We start from the raw sequence: 15,850 nt of genomic DNA on the forward strand, positions 1-15,850 counted from the left end.
CCTTACATTACACATAGTTGGGTACTTATGTAATCCCCATGATCATTCCTAGATGTTAACCCCTTCCCAGCCATTAGTACAGTGACAGTGTAACGGAACCTCCTACCCACACTGTACTTGTGGTCTCCCGTCAGTATAAGGCTTCCTTACAGTCATGAACATATATAGATATTCCATCCGCCCTACATGCAAAGCTAGCCTGAAACTTAGCTTGTACTAGAATCACACTTTATTGAACAGTCATACATAATTTTATATACACTTGAGAATTATGTCAGTCACTACATGAACAATGACCCGAATATTTACCCAAAACATCACACAATGGTTAGATAACGAGGTACAGCTGACTCATGGCTAATCCCATCTACAGTGCCTTGCAAAAGTATTCATGAACATGCTAGTTAACTCAGCGCACTTAAACCAGACTGGGATGACAAGACTGCCGGCAACAAAGCTAAAACAAAATACAAAATTACACATTATGTCAATACACAAACAATAGGAAGAGACCCCAGTATCAGTCTGTCTGTCTCCTACATTTTAGTACATGGAATACACATCATTTAGGAGTCAGACTTCATGGCAATGGTCTACAGCAGTCTAGGTCTCACCGTGTTACGTGGGATTACATCTTCGTATTTCTATATGAAGATATTGCTGACAAATATTACTGTCCCATCTGAAGCAATTCAAACCATTAAGTATCAGTCTTTCAATTCCAATGACGGTGAACACCGTCAGAGACAGTGTATAGTATCACTGATAACTGTATTAATGTCACTAGTGATGTCAGTGGCAGTTAGCCAGTTACCCCCAGGGTCAGTTGGTGTCATATTGTCCACCGCACTAGTGCAGTCCTATTATAAGTCGCTGATCATCGCCATTAGTAGTATTAAAAAAAAAAAAAAAAAAAATCCAGTATATACCATAGTTTTTGTAGGCGCTATAACTTTCACACAAACCAATCAATCAATGTACACTTTTTTTTTTCTTTATTAAGGACATGTAGCAAAATCAATTTTGGCCAAAATTTGTCAATTTTTTTTTTACTTGAAATGTTTATAGCGGAAATGTCAAAAATTGTTTGTTGTTTTTTTCTTTATATCACAAAAAAAAACACTGGTGATCAAATACCACCAAAAGAAAGCTCTATTTGTGTGGGGGGAAAAATTATATAAATTTCCTTTTGGGTACAGTGTTGCCTGACCCTGCAATTACCAGTTAAAGTAGAGCAGTGCTGAATAGAAAAAAAAAAATGGCTGGTCATGAAGAGGGTAAAACCTTTCCAGAGCTCTAGTGGTTAATGGGTTAATGAAGAGTTTTGGTGGCATGCTGACTTGCTGGGCATTCGTTTCTGGCTATCACAGTGTTAAAGTGGAAAGGATTCTATTTTAGGAGGTACCAAGTAAAGAAGTCCTTCTCTTGTTGTCCGTGTTTTTATTCCTCCCTGATACTAAGTCGGCTTGTCATGTTGTGCTGGAGAAGACTTGGGTGCCTGCAGCAGCAGGAAAATAAAAGGAGCTTTGTTGGAAAGGGAAAGGGCATGAGCGTACCTTGCTTTGTCACATCTGGGATATGTTGGCCAGTATTTAATTAGTGCTGGTAGTGCAGTTGCAGGGAGGCAAATACATATAAAGTGTTGTAGTACCCTCCTACATACTATATGTGTATTGTACTTGTCCTTTCCTCCCCTCTCTGCATACCCTCCAGACTGGAAATGTTTTGTTGTCTATGTAGTGGTATGTCATATTAGCACTGATTACATTTTGCAGCGTTGTTCTCTTTTCAGCAACACACGCAGGCAGTGGTGGATATATATGAGAAACTTCCCGTCCCTTTTGGCTTGGTCCGTTTCGGAGTAGCGCCTGATCACCCTGAAGTAAAGGTGAGTGTACACTTAGTGATCTGCAGTATGTGTAAAAAGGCAGACTGTAAAGAACAAAGGTGATTATATAAATGGGTGGTCAATGTGTCTGACATTTATTCTGCTAACAAGGGTAAAGTGATTCTGAACTCAAAAATGGGATCAATTGCAGCTTACCAGTCCTTCGATATGGTGACTGCATTAGTTTTATTTTATTTCCCCTGGTAATCCTGCAAATAAAACACTTCCTGTTCACTATGTCTATGCTTTTTTTCTCCAGTTATCTATGGAGGGAGCCATGGTGAACACACGGGCTGGCCTTGTTCACATTGTTCATTTCCATCACATGGTGGATTGATGGGACTAGTATTTTTTTACAAGCAAGATGGGGTTCTTTGTGCTTTCTCTTCAGCAACACTGCATTTCTTGCTAGATCAACATAGTTACATAGTTTGTCAGGTTGAAAAAAGACATCAGTCCATCCAGTTCAACCTATGATGTGTGTGTGTGTGTGTGTGTGTTTGCTGTTAACTGTATGTAACAGATCCCCAATACTTGGACCAAGTATTTCTGTCTTGGGTCTCCAGATTTTCACGTGATGCAGTGACCTGGCCCCTCAATTCCCCCCCCCCCCCCAAACATCAGCCTAAGCTCGATGAAGGGTAAAACAAGACACTTTATTCAACAACTCACTTCCAATATATACAGTCTCGTGTTTGATTTCATTATCATATGCAAATGTAATTGTATACAGAACATAGTTAACATACCTTGGCCTTCTGGAAAGAGACAATAGGTGAATGAGACTGCAACATTATCATTAACTCCAAAAACAACAAGCCCCCAAAACAAAGCCGAATACGTATTCCTAGAAGTGTAAATACACAACCACCCCAAAACAGATGAAAGTAGAAGACGTAGGCTTGCAGACTACCTGTCTCCGTTTTCAAAATACCTTCTTATAAGTGTCAATACACATGACCACAGTAGATAATAGCTGAGTTTGACGTCATTAGCATCTCTTTAGTCTCTCATTGTGTAGAGAAGTCCTCTGCTATAACAGGCAGCTTTAGGCCTGTAACATGGATCTTAGTCTGTATCTTGGGGTGACATGGATTTGAGTCCAAAGTAACACTACTTCCATGGTCCTCCAGCATATACCCCCACACAGAGGTGCACTCCCCTACAAGCCATGGCCCATAGTCCGTGGGCAGGAGTCTGGCCTCCTCACACCTCCAGTAGCCCATGGCGAACGTCCCAGCAAATGGGCGCTCGTCACACCGTACATTGTATACCCCTTTATGTTGTGGTCTTTAGGGTGCCCATCTAATAGTTTTTTGAAACTATTGATGCTCCCTGCTGATACCACTGCTTGTGGAAGAGAATTCCACATCCTTACTGCTCTGACAGTAAAGAACCCCCTACGTATTTTAAGGTTAAACCATTTTTCCTCTAGTTTTAGTGAGTGGCCAGGTTTTCTTATTGTATTCCCTTTCTCTGAAAAGTTTGTTCCTTATGCTAGGGTCATCACCAGTGCAGTATTTGTACATTGCTATCATATCCCCCCTCAAGCGTCTCTTCTCCAGAGAGAATAAGTTCAATGCATGTAGTCTTTCCTCATAGCTGAGATCCTCCGTTCCCCTAATTATTTTTGTTGCCCTTCTCTGGGCTCTCTCCAGTTCCAGCACATCCTTTCTGAGGACCGGTGCCCAGAACTGGACGGAATACTCCAGATGTGGCCAGACCAGAGTCTTGTAGAGTGGGAGAATAATCTCTTTATTTCTGGAGTGAATCCCCTTTTTTATACATGCCAGTATTTTTTTTGGCTTTGCTTGCAGCGGCTTGGCATTGCATTCCACTGCCAAGCCTGTTGTCCACTAGGACCCCCAGGTCCTTTTCCATTCTTAGATTCACCCAGAGGTCCCCCCCCCTAATGAGTAGCTTGCTTTCGTGATTCTGACGCCCAAGTGCATTACTTTACATTTTTCAACATTTAAACCTCATCTGCCATGTAGTTGCCCACCCCATTTATTTTGTTCAGGTCCGCTTGTAAGGTTTCCACATCCTGCATAGCAGATATTGGCATGCTTAGTTTAGTATCATCCGTAAATGCCAAGATTGTGCTGGATATCCCCTCCTCTAGGTCGTTTATGAATAAATTAAACAGGATTGGTCCAAGGACAGAACCTTGGGGGGACCCCACTTTCCACACCCGCCCAATCCGAGCACTTTCCATTAATCACCACCCTCTGTACTCTTCCCTGGAGCCAGTTCTGTATCCAGGTACTCATCCTATGGTCCATACCTACGTACCTTAGTTTGTACAGTAAGCGTTTGTGGGGAACTGTGTCAAATGCCTTTTGCAAAGTCCAGATACACCACATCCACAGACCTTCCTTTGTCTAGATGGCAACTCACTTCATCGTAGAAGGTTAATAGATTGGTCTGGAAAGAACGGTTTTTCATGAATCCATGCTGATTACTACGAATACCGTTTTCAGTACTAAAGTCTTGTATATCGTCTCTTAACATCCCCTCCAAAATCTTGCAGACTACTGATGTTAGGCTGACAGGTGTATAGTTACCCGGGATATACAGTATCTCGGCCCTTTTTTAAATATTGGTACCACGTTGGCTTTTTTCCAATCAGCTGGCACCATACCCATCTGTAGACTATCCTTAAAGATCAAGAATAATGGTCTGGCTATCACCTGGCTGAGATATTTTCTGTACTTGCTGAAAATGTTGTTCGCTTAAAACGAATGCAGTCCTAATCTCATCCTGCCCCTGTAGGAGCTTCTAAATGCCAGGAGATGGAGGCAGGCATTTGGGTCATGTGACCGCTGTGATTGGCAGGCATATGATCTGAAAGCTCCTGATCGCTAGTATGCATCGGGAGCTTTCCCGTCCCTGGCAGTGACCGTGCTGGGAGTGCCCAGGGCACACGTTCTCAGCACAGTGTTAACATAAAGCCGCATATATGTTATCTCTTGGCATGCTCAGAATCTGGGCAGGAAATGATCGTCATTCTTGCCTAGGTGAGAAATGAGAAGGCACTACTTTGCAGCATAAAAAATGTGACCGAGGAAGTGGGGGGGAGGGGGGAGGGAGGCGGGACAAAGTTAGTTAACTTAGGGTGAAGGTCTCTTTAAAACTTAGAATACTGAAGACAGGGGGTTATAGACTCCCCCTCTGAAGGGGCATGTTTCTTTATACTCTTTATACTTTAGTGTATTGATGGAGAGAGGCGTTGACACCATCTTGCTGGCGATTTCATGCATTATCAAGGTCTGCCCAGTATTGAAAGAAGATCCTAAAACAAAGAGGACTAGTCATGTACCCAGCCTGAGGACCTCAAAATAAGTATTGTATTAACATTTTTAACTTGTAATAACATTTTTTACTTTCATCTCTCCTGAGATACTGATGAAGTCCTGACCTTCCAGTTGCCTTCTGAGTCCACGCCATCAGTACTATCCCGAAAGCTCTCACAACTAAACTGCGAGATCTTGTAAATTCTCTGGAAGAGCTTTGTTTGTTTCATGGAAGACCTTTCTTGTTTATGTTTCCATGGCTTCTCCCAATCACTTCACTGTTCAGGAAAACCGATTCCCTTGTTGATATCCTGGGTGATCCCTGTAAGGCCCCTTTCACACACGCTGTCCGTTTGTCCGTTTTTCATCCATCCGTTGACGGATGAAAAACGGACATCAATGCATCTCTATGTAAAAACGGATGAAAGACGGATAACAACTGACGAAAAACGGATAACAACTGACGAAAAACGGATGACAACTGACGTTGTGTGAAAGGGGCCTAAGGGTGCACCACCCTCTAATTCCACCATCTCTAGTTGGCTCAGACGAACCAAGCTTTTGGTATCAAAGATCAGGTTCCACTCTCTCATGTCTTGGTGTACTCTACTAGATTTGTGGGTGCTTTTTGGCATCAAGCAACAGTTATCCATCTGTGTAATTCTGCCACCTGGTCTTCTGTTCTCTTGTTTTCTAACGTCTACCAGGTGGATGTTTCAGAATCATCTGATTTTGGCTTTGAGTGTTAAGTCCTTCAGGTGGCTCTGTGATCTGCAGGCAGTCCCCAGTTGTGGGGTTTTTTTCTTGGGCCTGTAAGCATTTGGTGTGTTATTCACACCTCAGTTCGACTGAACTTGAAGTGGTTGTAAAGGTTTTTACCTTGATGCATTTTCTGCATTAAAGTAGACTATAGCCAAAACGTTTTCATTTTGGATAGAGCAAGGGAGGGTTATTACTCCTGTGAGTTTTTTTTTTTTTTTTTTTCCCGCCATGTGTCCCATTGCGGAGATTTCCCTTCCCTTCACTCCCTATCTCATAGCTAAACAGGAAGTGAGAGAAAATCCCTGCAAATTAAGGGAGTTCCTTGGGGACCCCCAGCTTTGCAGAACTAGTGTGCTCCTTGGATTTACCCTGGTTGGGTTTTTTTTTTTGTTTTGTTTTTTTTTACTTTCAATGATAATGCTAAACAGGACAAATGGAGAGGGTGAATTTTCCCTAACGGGGGCACAGACCGCAATAGAAGCCTGACACTCCTTCTAATCCATCTCCACAGTTTGCCTTCTAGTTATAAACTTGAAAAATAAATGGCACCTTTTTATGTAAGTGACATTTGCCCTAAGTGTTATATGCACCTTATGGACTACTTGTATCAACTGCACTATATTGAAGGTCCAGCCGCCATACCTCCAACTGGAGTTTGGCTGTATCTGATAGTAAGCATTTCCCCCGACTGCCTTAGCATGGAGATTGGGAGATCTACCACATTCTAAATAAGCTGCTAGTGGTGGTGGAGATTTAATAATACTGGCAAGATATCAGCTACACATGGACGTGCCTTGTTTTCAGTAGGTCCACTGACTCCATATATTGCATTGTGGGAAGGAGCAGTAAAGCACTCATAGCTTCACTATATAATAAGCCAGGTGTGCCCAACCGGTGGTCCGCGAAGTCCTCTGATGTGGTCCACCTGCTCTGGGATGGCAGGCCCGCAAGCACAGATCGTGAGTTGCTGACCCGCCATCACAAAGCTGCAGTGTTTTGGATGAAGCTGGTGGTAGAAGAAGCAGGTGGCTGCGGAGAGAGCAGATTAACATAAGCCAATGCTTCCTCTAAAGCAGGGCTCAAAATTTCAAATCCTGAGCTACTAGCCAGGCCTTAAGGGTTATTCGCCAACAGTTGCCCCACCAAACCCCTATGCTGCCAGCCCCTAATTCCGCTCCTAAAGACGCCCTCATAAATGATCTCATAAAATGACACTTAAATGTTTTTGCATTAATGCAGAAGTTGCAAAAAATATTAACTTTATCAGTGCCCATTAGTGCAGTCTCACCTGTGCCCCTCGATGCAGTCTCACCTGTGCCCATCGATGCAGCCTTACCAGTGCAGGGGAAGAGAGAGAGGAGATAGAGGAAAGCCAGCTGGATAATCACAGAGCAGGGATCGCCCTGCTGTAACAGCTTTCATTTGAATTGCCAGGCGTTCGTTATCATACAGTCCCACCTCTTGGATCGGCTTCTATGATAGACGTCACACGTCCCAGCATTGGACTGGTGTTCTGTCTCTCAAAGGAGCTAGGAGGCGGTGCTGTGTGTGACAGCGAGCGCCCGACAATTCAAATGAAAACTGTTACAGCAGGGTGATCCCCGCTCTGTGATGATCTGGACAGCTTTCCTCTTCTTTTCCTCTCTTCTCCTGGTGATCGCTGAGAGAGGCTACTGAGGCAGCCCCACACTCGCTTTTTAGCACCAGCTGCTGTCCCAGGAGTGAAATCAAATGCACTGGGCCAGCAACATTTTCTACAGCTTGTGATGTCTGCAGAAAGTAAAGGAAGGTCAGTTCATAAAAATCAGTCTGGGCATCATATCAATGGGCATAATGTCCGAGTTTTGCATAATTTCGGCATATATGAGCAATTGTTTTGCAGTGGTTATTACACTGACCCAGGGCACACTGCTACACTGAGCCAGAAACTTCTATTCTATACTGCGGGTTTGGTGCACTTTTCTAAAAGCGCACCAAACCCACAGAAAAGCCATAGGTTTACTGTGCTTCATCTGTGGTGCTGGTAAACCGCAGTGCACTAGTGTGAAAGCATCATTAGACCCCTTTTATACAATCGGTCCAATCAGGTCTGCCCGTCCATTTTCTTTCTTTTTGTGATTGTGATTAAATAGTAGGTAAATATGCAAAGGGGATAGGTCCCAGGGGAACTGGTGATTCTTATTGTTTAAAATCTTCATTATGCTATTCGAAATTAAAACCACTTGCAATTTTGAACCATTTCATTTCATTGTGACCTGCAACCGGTTAAAGTGGTTGTAAACCCACTTTGATGACTTTTGCCTATATTAAGGCTTACCTACAGGTGCTGTAAATATCTTCTAAACATGCACCGTTTAGGAGATATTTACATTGCATGCAGCCGATGACGTCATCGGCGCATGCGCTCTGAAGAAACGGCCGCCCGTGCCGTTTCTTCAGAGCCCTGTGTCGTGACTGGCGGCTCTCGCGCGCATGGGCGGGAGTGTCGTCACGCAGCTGCGGCCAGTAGTACAGCCAGAGTCCGCAGACCAGGAAGGAAGACGGGTGAAGATAGATGCGGCCGGCAGCAATGCATACTAGCACATTATGCATTTACTTTGCAGGGGAAAAAAAAAAGTTAAGAGTTTACTTCCTCTTTAACAAATCACTTAGGTGGCCTGCACTCTTCAAAAGGTTAAGAACCCCTGTAATAAATAAGTACATTTTTCTGCCCCCATGTGTGTGTGTGTGTGTGTGTGTGTATGTATATATATATATATATATATATATATATATATATATATATATATAATTACAAGCTATGCATTCGGGCTTTCTAAAAGATGAGCACAACTTGATACAATTATGTACCTCAGACTGACCTCTTTTGCATGTACTGTATAATATAAATAACTGAAAAAAACTACCCCTTCCCTGTCATCTCTTTGAATGAAATCTAGCATTGTGTGTCTCACCTTGAGCCACCCCCAGATCTGATCTGATCTTCCTGGTATCCTGCCAGCAGTTCAGAGGTTTAAAGTAGATGAAAGGCTGTGTGTGAGAGATAAGAAAGAGGAGCCCTTGAATGTCTGTGTAGATATGGTGGCCTTGCAGATAACAGACAGACCTTTCACAAGGACTTCTGTACAGAGTTGAAGTCACTCACCATAACATAGCAGATCTAAAGAAAATTCTAGCTGTGTCACTATTCCATGGATATGGATTTATGTGTTGTAGATGGTAACGAACAAATCCAGCCAACAAGTGAAAAGGTCAGCAACCTCAAATTCTAAATAGGATACATTGCAACTGGGAAAAAGCTAGCAAGCCATTTTTATCCTAAGCCCAGTTCTTCTAGATGTAGGGAAGGAAACCCTCCTATTCATTCTTTCTTGTTCCCTTTCACTTGCACTCTCTCTCTCATACTCTGTCCTATTCTTGTTATCCCATTCCCCCCCCCCTCTCTTTCTCGCTCTTCTTCTCCTCCTCCTCCTCCTCCTCCCTTCTCTCTCTTCTCCTCTCCCCCTACTGACACTTGATTGGGAAGGGGTTAAACAGCGGCGATTAAAGGGTTAAATTTGTCCCCAGGAACACCGTATCAATGCCTTCCCTACTGACAGAACAACGATCTGCCTGTGGGTGCTGGTGGACATCAGGTCCATGGGACCCGCTGTGTGGAATCACAGTAAGAGCAAGCCGCTGGCAGCGCACAGTCGTGCCAAATACCCAGAAGTGCAGGGTCACGTAAATATACATGATATTGCACAGTGCAGCCACCCTGTATCAGTAAACTGCTATAGGGGCGGCCGGCAAGTGGTTAAATTTAATTTCTCTTTCGTTCATTGATGCACACAGCTCCTGATCTTCTTAACCATTGGGTTAAACTGCCCCCTACAGGAGTAGGACACTAGGCAGAAAAAAAGCTCGACTATGCCTATGGGCAGTCCCGGGGGTATACTCCCACACTCAGCTATAGGCACTAGTCAGGAGTAGACATATGCCGGTTTTCGGTAATTCGATATATCGCGGTATTGCATAGCCACGGTATTGTTATTGTGGCATTTTTAAAATATCGAGTTTCTCTGTCAAGTCTGCCTGACTTGTGAATTGATACATTTCAGTGAGCTGGATGACTCATTCACTCACACAGCTAATGCCTATCAGCAAAGTCTCCTAACTATAAACAAAAATGATTACATTTGTATCTTTTCCTTCCCTCTGCCAGGGAGAAAGGAAGTTTAACCTCTTAAAGACTGGATCTTTTTCTGACATTTGTTGCTTGCAAGTTAAAATCAGTTTTTTTTTTTGCTAGAAAAGTACTTAGAACCCCCAAACATTTTATATATTTTTTTTAGCAGAGACCCTACAGAATAAAATGGCGATTGTTGTAATATTTTAGGTCACACTGTATTTGCGCAGCAGTCTTTCAAACGCAATGATTAGACTTTAATGAATAAAAAAAAAAAAAAAAACGTAACAGTAAAGTTATCCCAATTTTTTTTTTTTGTTACACAGAGAATTGTGAGAGAATCGTGATCTTTATTCCAAGCTAAAAAATCGTGATTCTCATTTTGGCCAGAATCGTGCAGCTCTAATATATATGTATATACACACACACATACACACACACACGCATAGCAGCCCACATTACATTATTATATAGCCATCAAGCAGTGTCTACAAAAAATGCAGAAAGCTTGCCAGAGCAGGAACTGCAGGTTAGTCGCATGGTGCAAAAGCAGGATGGATTTCAAGGCCACTGAATTTTAAAAAAATGCTGCATGCACCTTTTTTCTGCGGAAAATGAGGGCATAGCAGCCCGTTCAAATCAATGGGCTGCTATGCCTGTGCAATTGTGGGCCGCCAACCCGCATACATGTGAACCAGGCCTAAAGCAATAGTAAAGTCATTTATAAACAACACCTCCTTCAGGTTTAACCACTTCTTGACCACAAGGATTTGCCCTCTTAATGACCAGGCCATCGGATCGGAGCCGAGCGCCAGGACCAGTTATCACCAGTTAGGCCAGACACTGCTTGATGACCTATTTTAGGCCTGGTTCACAGAGTCTGTACTGACTGACTATATAATAATGTGCATAAGTGAACCAAAGCCCCTAAATTCAGCAATGAAATTGAAGTGAGGTGGAAATTTAATAATTTAAATTTAATAATAGAATACCGTGATAATACCGTATACCGTGGCAAAACCTTAATCAATTAATCGCAGCATGAAAATCTGATACCGTCACAAGCCTAGTCAGGAGTGAGGACCTAGTTCCTTGCTGTGATCTTCGGTCCTGGCAATTTTTTCCTTTTTTAATGGATTTTTCTATTTTTCCTGTGAGAATCTACCATCAACTGGACTGAGTGACGGGCTGGATATTTTTTTAAAATCCGGTGGTCACCCCAGTCTGGGCAGTGAGCGCGCACAGGCCTCAGCTCCAAGCTAGGTTGGCCGTGACATAGCCCTACTGGACGGGGGCTGGCCTGTGAGTTAAACCGCTCGTGAGGTCACATACAACCTGGCCTTGGCCTGAGTCGCAACGTTCCTCGTGGGCAACAGCCCCCCATTTCGATGAAGAGGAGGTTCTGTCAGGAGCAGTGCCCACCCTGGGGTGCGGAGCTGCTGATGTGGGGGGAGGGAGGGGGCTTTTGGGAGGTGGCTCTACCTGATGGGGGCTCCTGCCAGGGTCCCACTTCCTGCTGGTGTCATTTTCAGGGCTCTTGGGACCCCTCCTGGGCCCCCGGGAGCTGTGTGGTGCTGCCATTTTCTTGAAGCCTGTGTGCTGTAGATTTGGTGGCTGTTTGTGTAACCTCGGCAGCCATTTTCTAGTAGTTTCTCATTGCTATTAGCGACGGCCATGACTGTGAAGCATATATGGGTGGTGATTTCGTTGGTGGGAACCCCTCCTTATCCCCTGTTGCTGACTCCTGAATCTTTCTCTTCCTGATCGCCGCATATGTGTGCAGATAGCCTGGTGTTGCGGTGCTTGATCGGTGGGTAGTGAGTCTGGTGGGGTCCTCTCCCTCTCTGCTATGGGATTGGTTGGTGCTCTGTGCCTGGTGACCTGTGGTGCGAGCGTGGTTGGGGTGTCCCTAGCAGTGCTTTTACTCATGGAGTCCCTGGAGCACTTGTCCCCACCTGATCCCCTCTGAGGCTGCCAGGCCCTTCGGGTCCCAGCAATCCCTTGCTGCACTAATGGCAGTCCTGGAGTCTTTGGTGTCCAAGGTGGATTTGGTCCTGGGGAAACGGGCTAGCAAAAAGCCTCCCCCGCCTTTACCCGCCTCATCTGTCTTATCAGATTCTGAATCTGATTCGGCCGCCGCGGCGTGAGTAACCCTGTTGGGTCTGTGTCCACACACCCTGATTTCTCAGATAGTGAGGATGATTCCTCTGCTCCTGTAGTTGCGCATGAAAAGGCGACGGTGGATACACTGATTTTATTTGTGCGTGAGACTTATCAGAGGCGTCGGTTTCTTTTGGCACCCACAAGCCCTCCAGAGCGGCATGGGTGTTCCCCTTTCCCTCTTACTTTGACAAGATTGTCGCTAAACAGTGGGGTTGTTCAAAACGCCCCCTTGTGGTACCTAAGGTGAACCTGGTCTGGTAAGCCGAGAGCGGGCTTCTCCAGACCTGCGGACAAGGCTCCCTCAGCATTAAGGGGGGGCCCCTCACCCATTTGTGGGGGGGGGGGGGACATCTTCACTGGTTCCTGGGCCTGTGGACCTCCCTGGTACTGGACAAGTGGTCCATGAAATCATATGGTCCAGCTACAAGATCGAGTTTCGTCGTTACCCTCCGGAAAGGTTTTTTCCCTCCAACTTGCGCCTTTCCCCAGGCCGCTTACGGGGTATCTTTTGGGGCAGTGCAAGACTTGCTGAACCAAGGGGCGATTGTCTGGGTTCCGACTTCGATACGTTTTCAGGGGTTTTATTCAGACCTTTTTACAGTTCCCAGGAAGGAGGGCAAGGGCATCCAATTCTGGACCTCAAGGTGCTAAACTGCTTTGTGCGGGTTCAGAAGTTTTGAATGGAGTCCATTCCCACGGTAGTGACATCCCAGCATCAGGGGGATCCTCTTTCTTCTATCGACATCAAGGACGCTTACCTTTACATTCCAATATGTGTTGGTCACCAATGCTTCCTCCGCTTTGCCGTGAGAGAGGAGCATTATCTGTTTTGGCGTTACCCTGAGTTTGGTCTTGCCCCCCTTCCTCGGTCTTCACAAAAGTGCTGGCATTGTTGTGTCAGTGGGGGATCCAGGTACTGAGGTACTTGGACGATCTTCTGCTGTGAGTGGAGTCTCCGACTGCTCTGGTGGACAACTTGGAGATAACTCTACTCTGTGAACCTTGAGGAAGTTTGGTTGGATTCTGAACCTTCAAAAGTCTACTCTGGTTCCGTCCACAAATCTGGACTATCTGGGTCTGACTCTGGACTCGGCTTTAGCCAGAGTGTTCCTTCCTCTGGAAAAACTCGAGAAACTGCAGGAAGCCATTCAACTTCTGTTGTCCATCAGACTGTCATCCCTTCGGACTTGCATGTGGGTGCAGGGCCTGATGGTATCTGTCTTCAAGGTGGTTCCATTTGCACAGTTCCACACAAGATCTCTGCAAAGAGATTCTGTTCAAATGGGACAAGAATCCCGAGTCTATAGACAATCTGATCCAGCTGAGCCAGGGTACGAGAGGGTCCCTTATCTGGTGGCTTGGTTTCCCAGGATTTGCACTGACAAAGTGCCGTTCTCCCCCCTTTACTGGATGGTGGTCACCACAGATGCCAGCCTTTCCAGATGCGGAGGCATCCTCGGAAAAGATTCTGTTTAGGGGGTCTGGACACTGGAAGAGTCCAGACTGCCGATCAATGTACTGGAGCTCCGAGCGATCAGACCTTGTCTGGATCATTGGGTGGAATGTCTTCAGGGGTGTCCAATGCGAATTCAATCGGACAATGCCACGGATGTGGCTTATGTCAATCACCAGGGGGGCACAAGAAGTGTCCTGGCGGCTTGGGGAAATAGCCGACATTCTAAGGGGGGCAGAATGTTTCGGTCCAGCCATCTCTGCTGTACACATTCTGGGGATGGAAAATTGGCAGGCGGATTACCTCAGTCGACAGGTGTCGACTGCTGTTTAGAGGACCTGGTCGTCTTTGAGGGTGCATTGTTTGTTTGTTTGTTTGTTTGTGTTTTTTTTTTTTTGTTTTCAGGTGAGCTCCAGTTGTTCTTTGTGGTTCTCCATGTTACCTGGTTGTCTATGGGTTTAACCTTTTTGGGAATTTTTTTTTCTGCTGTTCTCACCCACTCTGCTTTGAGACCTCCCAATGGTTAGGAAGATCAGAAGCTGTGGCCATCAATGAACAATAGAGAAAATGGGATTTTTGACTTACTGTAAAATCCATTTCTCTGATGTTCATTAACGGACACAGCACCCACCTCTCTGTGGAGTTGGCTTTCTTCTGATGCTGCTTGTAACAAAACTGAGTGCCTGTAGCTGAGAGAGGGAGTATAGCCCCTGGGACTTCCCATAGGCATAGTCTAGCTTTTTCTCTTACGTCCTCTGACAGTCGCCACCTCCTCTAAGTCATCGCTGTTGGGTATTGTCTTCCCATCCGCAGGAATAGCTAGGCATATAGACTTAGTCCAAAGACAAAAGGCATTAGCATATACACACCCTTGGGGGCTGTCCCATCTGGTCAATACCCACCCTGCATCACCACTCCCAACTCAGTTTTAATCTGCCTAGCGTCAGGAATAGTCAGGCTTCCCTTGTACTGGGGCTTCAGTCTCAGCCTTCCTAATCTTTTATTTGATTTTCTTTGAAAATGTCAGTTTTTTCTTTTACTTTACTAGCTGTTTATTTTGTCAGCTTCTAGTGTTAGTCTTCTCTTCGGATGAAGATGGATCATGCGGTGCTGGGATTCGGACTGGCCGCCCTGGTTCTCCAGAGCAAAAGGGTCGGATGGACCCCCAGCCCGCCATCGAGCGTTCAGCTATGGTTCGCCCTGGCATTACGAACGATCCATCCCTGTTCGCTACAGGGATGCAGCCGTGAGGTGGCTACCTCACAGGACTCGTCTGCGGTGCTGCAGCGTCATGTCCCTGGCTCACGGCACTCCCTGTCAGATGAAGACAGAGGTTTTCCGTGCATGGAGGCTCCCCACGCCATCTGGTACAGGTAAGTACTTTTCTGTGTGGGGCCTCTGTTTGGGGTGGCAGTCTGTGTTGCTGTGTGTCCCCCATGTCTGTGCCTATGTGACTCCCTGTGCGATCCCTGGGGGGATCGCTTGTGCAGATCTGTATGTTGCCTGGGGGTCCCTGTTCCTGTGTCACCTAGGTGCATTGTTGGGGGTGCAGACGGTTGTTCGGCGACCGCAGCGGTGCATTTTCGCGTGGTCCGCCATCTTTGCTATGGGCACACATGTATAGCTCCTCTGGGGCGATCCTGCATGTCATTTTGGCGCCATCCGCCGCCATTTTGTGGGCGGTGGAACGATCGGTCCGGCCGCATGTCGGCGGCCATTTTGGCGTAGCCTCCAATGCATCCCTAGGGGGCAGCCATTTTCCCGGGGTCTGGCATATAGTCCAGCCCTCTCCAGCAGCACTTCCTTTCCATCAACAGCAAGGACACTGGTAGCAACGCTCTGCGGGCTCTGCAGGTTATCACTCTCAATTTCCCTCTGTATATCGCTTCTGGCTCAGTTTCTTTTCTCCTTTTGGGGGTCTTTCATTACTGTAGCAGTAGCGGTGGGCTGCGTTCTTAAAGGGGACAGTACACCGTTTTTGCACTGTAGTTTGTTCTGATAACTTGAGCCATGGATTCTCAGGAAAGCAAGTTTCCTCCAGCTTTAGTGGGGGGCCCCAGTTCTCCTGTGGCTCTGCTGCGACCCGATCTGGCTGCTGTAGTAGCGACTTTGGTGGCAAATAT

At 45.7% G+C, this 15,850-nt stretch overlaps 1 protein-coding gene across 1 annotated transcript in view; it reads left to right on the forward strand.

Annotated features, from left to right (window-relative positions):
* FDXR (ferredoxin reductase) overlaps nucleotides 1-15,850 on the forward strand; it is a 203,787-nt gene that overhangs the window by 60,047 nt on the left and 127,890 nt on the right. Inside the window, exon 3 of the mRNA XM_082271385.1 lies at nucleotides 1,793-1,888. Within this exon, the coding sequence (XP_082127511.1) occupies nucleotides 1,793-1,888 (96 nt within the window). The remainder of the gene's footprint in view (nucleotides 1-1,792; nucleotides 1,889-15,850) is intronic.

The sequence above is a fragment of the Pelophylax lessonae genome (genome assembly GCF_965119305.1).
Source record: "Pelophylax lessonae genome assembly, chromosome: 11".
NCBI classification, from domain to species: domain Eukaryota; kingdom Metazoa; phylum Chordata; class Amphibia; order Anura; family Ranidae; genus Pelophylax; species Pelophylax lessonae.